This window comes from Sphaeroforma arctica (genome assembly GCF_001186125.1).
Source record: "Sphaeroforma arctica JP610 unplaced genomic scaffold supercont1.385, whole genome shotgun sequence".
Taxonomy (NCBI): Eukaryota; class Ichthyosporea; order Ichthyophonida; genus Sphaeroforma; species Sphaeroforma arctica.
This window is the reverse complement of record NW_014040173.1, coordinates 34,901-40,481: the sequence shown is the minus strand read 5'-3', so window position 1 is coordinate 40,481 and position 5,581 is coordinate 34,901. Positions and strand designations below refer to the sequence as shown.

General features: G+C 43.0%; 1 protein-coding gene across 1 annotated transcript; it reads left to right on the top strand.

The window, feature by feature from the left end:
• Positions 1-1,466: 1,466 nt before the first annotated feature.
• On the top strand, positions 1,467-4,431 carry SARC_05795 (hypothetical protein; the record flags this gene model as incomplete). The annotated part of the gene is made up of 1 exon (XM_014300332.1): positions 1,467-4,431. One exon carries the CDS (start codon positions 1,467-1,469, stop codon positions 3,174-3,176), a length of 1,710 nt encoding a protein of 569 aa, XP_014155807.1. The 3' UTR covers positions 3,177-4,431.
• Between the last annotated feature and the right edge of the window lie 1,150 nt (positions 4,432-5,581).

Below are 5,581 nucleotides of genomic sequence, written 5' to 3'. Positions count from 1 at the left end.
AATAATATATATGTGGAGTGTAGTATATATATATATATATATACATATATATATATATTATATATATATACGTATATGTATATATATATATATATTTAATATTCATATATATATATATATATATATACGTATATCATAAATGTTTAGTATTCGTCAATCGATTAGCGTATCGTATGCGCGATTTAGTCTAAGATTATTAGACATGTTCGCCATTTGTTTGTATTATTTAATACTTTCAGTACTCGATTACATGTGCTTCTAAACCCTGTGTTTAGCGCCGCCTGTGTCAGCAAGTTCAAATTATTCGTTGGACTGATACCAGTAAGTTCGCGATCTACTATGTTATTGTAAGAATTTAAGATATCGTCGTCTGTTGATCGTGTGCTCTCTTTGACACTATCGATAGATACGAGCACTTTGTACCTATTGAATACTCTATGACTGATAAGTGCCCGTCGTAGCAGTGAGCTCAAAATAATCGCCGACCTCACGCCAAATATCCCATATAACCATAGTCTTGTTTCATTTAGAAGGCTATGATAGAACACCAGACGAGAGTTTCTTCTGTCGATAGGGTGTACTGCATAGGTCTATTGGCTTATACAATCTTTATCTAACTGTTCGTAGGTTGATCGGGTTTGCGTTGCGAGGTACGTAGCATTCAGACAAGAACACTAAAGGAGGTTTCGTTGACTAGCCAGTGGCCACTCAGTCAGTACAATACTCGCCACTGCCCCAGTGCCCTTTATACAGGTTTCCTGTCAAGTGACAGGCTGTCCTGTCAACACCTGTATCAGGTGCCCAGAGGGCTCAGGCCTCGGGCTGTGTGTCCACCCCCACGAGGCCATTACTCCAAGGCCCAGGCGCCCAGCTGGCGGGCTATCCAGAGTCCAGACTCCAGCCAAAGAGCACTTTCCTAAAAACAAAAATCACAGAATTGTACGTCAAAAAGAGCTCGTTGCTGTTGACTATAGCCTGCGCCCTGCTGTGTAGGGCTGTAAATAGGGCGTAGGGCCGGAGGGCTTAGGCTGCTCTCTACTAGCTCTCTCTAGAGTAGTAGTAGAGAGAGAGTTAAATAGAGATAGTAGCTGTAGCCGCCTGTAGAGTGTAGGCTTGTGTGCAAAAAGCGGCTGCCCCAATAAAGACTGTCCCAAATAAATTGTTTGGACTATTTGTCCCAATTTAATATACCGTGCAGTGCTGCACGTGTATAAATAAAATATATATGATTGTGTGTATCGCTAATATTTTGAAAATATAATATACAATATTGATACATACCGAATGTCCAGTGTGTCTGCGAACCTATTAGTGAAATTGAATGATTGTGCGAGTGCACGGAAGTTTATGCATACTACATACAATTAGATAAACGACGCACAGAAGATCATCAGATAATCTGATTACGGCTACAAAAATAACGCAATCCTGCATTCCATCGTACTCTATTCCATCGTACTCCCATCATGGTGAGTACTCGCAACACTAAGCGTGCCTCAATCGGTGGGGCTGAAAAGGCGGGCGCGCCCTCAAAAGCAAGCAAGCTCAGTACCACGCCTGCGAAAACAAGCAAGACAGACACACCGACTAAATGTAGTTCGTCTACGGAACGTGTTCCGCGCACACGCTCACGCCGGATTCAAACACGCACAGTTTTGGCTGAAACGGCGGATGAGAAGGGCACGCCGGTGAAATCAGAGACGAGTGAGAATTCGATAGATCACGCGAGTGGAAGTACGCCTAGTACTGAGAAATCTAGTATTAATAGTGAAAAGAGTACAACAGAATTGTTAGACGCAAGCGCACAGATAGACCGTGACGGTGCAACAGATGTAGAGACCACAAAGGTGGATGATGTGCAAACAGCGGAGTCTGTAGAAGAAAGTTTACTGGAACCAAATGAAAAATCTTCAAACAAAAAGTCAAGTAAAAAGAAAAAAAGCAGCTTCAAAATTGATAAACTCAAGGTATCCAGCACACAGGATGGGAATCCAGAAGTATTCGAGGCAGACCCGGACGCGGATACGACTGTCTTGTCCGTTGCTGATGCCACTGATTTGGTAGAAGCAAGAAAAGCCTCCGCCAAGCGTAGTAAGAAGAGAAGCAAGAAAATTAGTGCCAAGACTACGCATGTGGCGTCTGCGAATACTGTTGAAGTTGAGGATAGTAGCGTTCCTACAGCAGATAGTTCGATAGAGGCTGCGACGGAGTCGGCGAAGAAGAGTGGTAAGAAACAGAGCAAAAAAACTAGTGTCAATACTGCGCCTGTGACCGTTGAAAGTTTCGAAAAGGAAGCTCTGAATGAGGTTATCGTGTCTCTAGATGAGATTATCCCGGAAGAGACTATTGCGACTGATACAATGATTGTAGATGAGGCTAAGAACGATAGTGTTGACGAGGACGAAGAAGTGTTTACTACAGCTGACGAGGGGCCTGACGGAGAAAGTGAGGAGATGTTATATAGCGAAGGAAACACTGGAAAATCAGAAGCTGTTGCTGCTGCGAAGTCAAAAAAGATAACCTTTGGCGATGATGACGAGTACGATTCCAATGCGATTCTACCCGAGACGAAGGATGAAGTACAGGCTAACGATATGGCTGAGAGTGATCGCGACGACGAGGCGCCTGATGCCGTTGGGTTTACCACCGCTCAGCAGATCGCTGTAGAAGCGGAAAAGATGCGTATGCTTGCGCTACAGGAAGCCAAGTTAAAGAGAGCGGAAGAAGAGGAAAAACGGAAGGTAAAAATAGAGGCGCAAAGGGAAGCTGCTCTGTCTAGGAAGCGTAAGGGAGAGCGTTTGCCTATGGATTTTCTGAAGGCTATGAACGACGAGGTTGTGCTAAATGAGCAGAAGGAAACAGCGGTTTTGAAGGCGGCGCGAGAGTTTGATGGGCTTCAGGTAAAGAAAAGGAAGGGTAAGCGAACCAAGTTTGAGTACGATAGTGCCCTGGGAGTGTCGACTATCAAGAATGGCGTGTTCACTATCGCTGTGGCGGATGACAAGGGGGGAAAGAAGAAGCGAAAGGGACATAGAGGAGGGGCTAAGATCACGGATGAGGTGAGGGATTTCAAGAAGCAAATGATCGAGGAGCGAAACAAGCGCTTTGTGTCACAAGGGACGGGAGCCCTCACTGGTCGCAAAGTGCGCCCGTCGTTGTTCGTCGCCAAGAAATAGGGGGGCTGATGTGTATGAATATTAATAAAATTTAGCTGAAGGTAGAAGTTGAGGAAACTCGTTCACGGCCAGCGAACGGTAAAGTTAGGGGTGAAGCGCAAGACATAAACTAAGTGGTATATCGTAACTGAACATGACTGGGATTCTAGTATGAACCCAATAATAGAAACACTGCGAGGGCTTGCGCCCGGACACCTTCACATTTCTCTTGCACAGCCGGCAAGTATTAGTTTTTGATCCGTGTGCCGTGATAAGGGCGCATGGGATGACGGAACAAAAAGTTTCTCAGGGCGAAGAAGTAAAACATTTTTAAATTCGTCAGGCTCTGCTTACATATATGTGAAGAACTGCTACAATTGCGCGTTTGCGATAGCGTACCTCAGCTGCGTCGATTGGAGAACCCTACTGTTATCAAATTGACGGTACCGTATTTTCTCTCGACCCAGCTTTAAACATGAATAAAGTATATGCCCGATGTCATGTCTGCATTTTTCTTTTGTTTGACAAGCGCGAATAGTTTTAACGTCGCTCGAAGCTACACTTCCATACAGTGAACTTTCAGCCGTCAAGACGACTATCACACCCCATTGCTTCCCGTACTCTCTCCAATGATCATTAATGAACTTAATTCAACATCAGCTCTTGGATGGTCACCGGGGCTTTGGGATAGTCTGAAGTAACTACACTCGCCATCGATTGTGTTTCCAGTGCCATGTTATCCTTGTTCGGCTACCGTAAACCCTGCTCCACTCTCATCGGACGTCAACGATTTTTTTTCCGAGACATCGCCTGTCGTCCACCAGAATCCGGTATGGTTATGTCTTCCGGTTTAATTAGCACTTTTTAAGTCACACGAAAAGTCCGATCCACATTCCAAATCAGCTGAGCAATGCTCCACGAGAAGTGTAACATCACACCATGAATGATTTCTTGTCGCCGGCCCACTCGTAGACGTCGATATTGTAGACAGTGCCATCTCTATACGCACACACAGAGTTAGCTGTATGGGCCGATGGGTATTAGTTCTAGATCGATACCTATGCGATTAGTAGGCTACCTCATTGCAAAGTGTTGTCAGACCACAACCCCACGAATGTTATAGCGCACGCAGGTAGTATAGAGCTTCATATCAGTAATTGGCACGGATACCACGTGCAGATTACCTCACACCAGAATCTGTATCTTTCTTCAAAAGGGCCGGTGACCTTCACCTTTTGCATCCATGGACACATGGTCGAACCAATTCGGACCAAGCGTAGCATTGTCTGGGATTTAATGATATTTTCCTGATACTTATATGTGATGTATTCCCTGGACCTTTTTAGCAATGCTTGTTGGCCGTTGGGCCTTCATTGGATTAGTCCCTCTCTACATACATAGCAGTTCTGTCAAGAAATAGAGAAATCGATGACTATGATAAAACTCTTCAATTTTCGGAGCAGTATGTGTAATCGTGTGTGCGAAAGTCAAGTTCTGGATAGGACTTTTGTCCGTTCTCCCATTTTTTAAATTCCTATTTACTTTATCGGATGACGGATCGGTACGCTCACAGACGGCTCACTGCACTGACTGAAAACCACAAGCAATGAGGTAAAATAGTTATACAGCAGTGTACTAAATATATAAATACTGTTATATCGTGTATACATGATTGAATTGTCTGTAGGGCATATGCGTTAAAGTGGGCTAAGACTTATTCCGCTTAATTGTAAACCCAAACTTGGCACGGATTCCGATCTACCTCACAAGACCTCAGACGGCATAAAGGTTCGTCGACGAGACACTTCGGTTGCTGAGCAATTTATCTCCTACAAAACAATTACTTTCCTAGTATACGATATGTACACTTTGCTTGTGTATGCGTTCCTTGCATGCGCAGTTATACATGTTCATGCGACACATGGACTTGTCGAAGAAGGTATGATAGAGTCATTGGAGAAGATCAAGGTAGATGGAATGCAGACGTGTGACATAGGTGGCAATTGTGAGCAAATCGATCCGCTGTGGTCAACTCACACAGACGAACGTATTTGGAGTAAACGATGCACGGTATGGTTCTACTATTCGTATCCAGATGTATTTACATGTATATATACGCGTCCATCCAGGTTTAAGTACTTGTTTCGAGTCCAAAAGATATTTCAACCGTAACGATATCATTTTAGGCCATAAGTGCATGGCAACAGATTAAATTAATATATATATCTATATCTATATCTATATATATTTTCATATATATATATATATATATATATATATATATATGTATGTATATATATATATATTGGAATAAATAGGCCCTTGCTTTATCTAGCTTTTGCGCCTGGTGAGCTATCGACATCAGTATATAGATATATAGATATATAATATATATATATATATATATTCGTATATATATAATAATC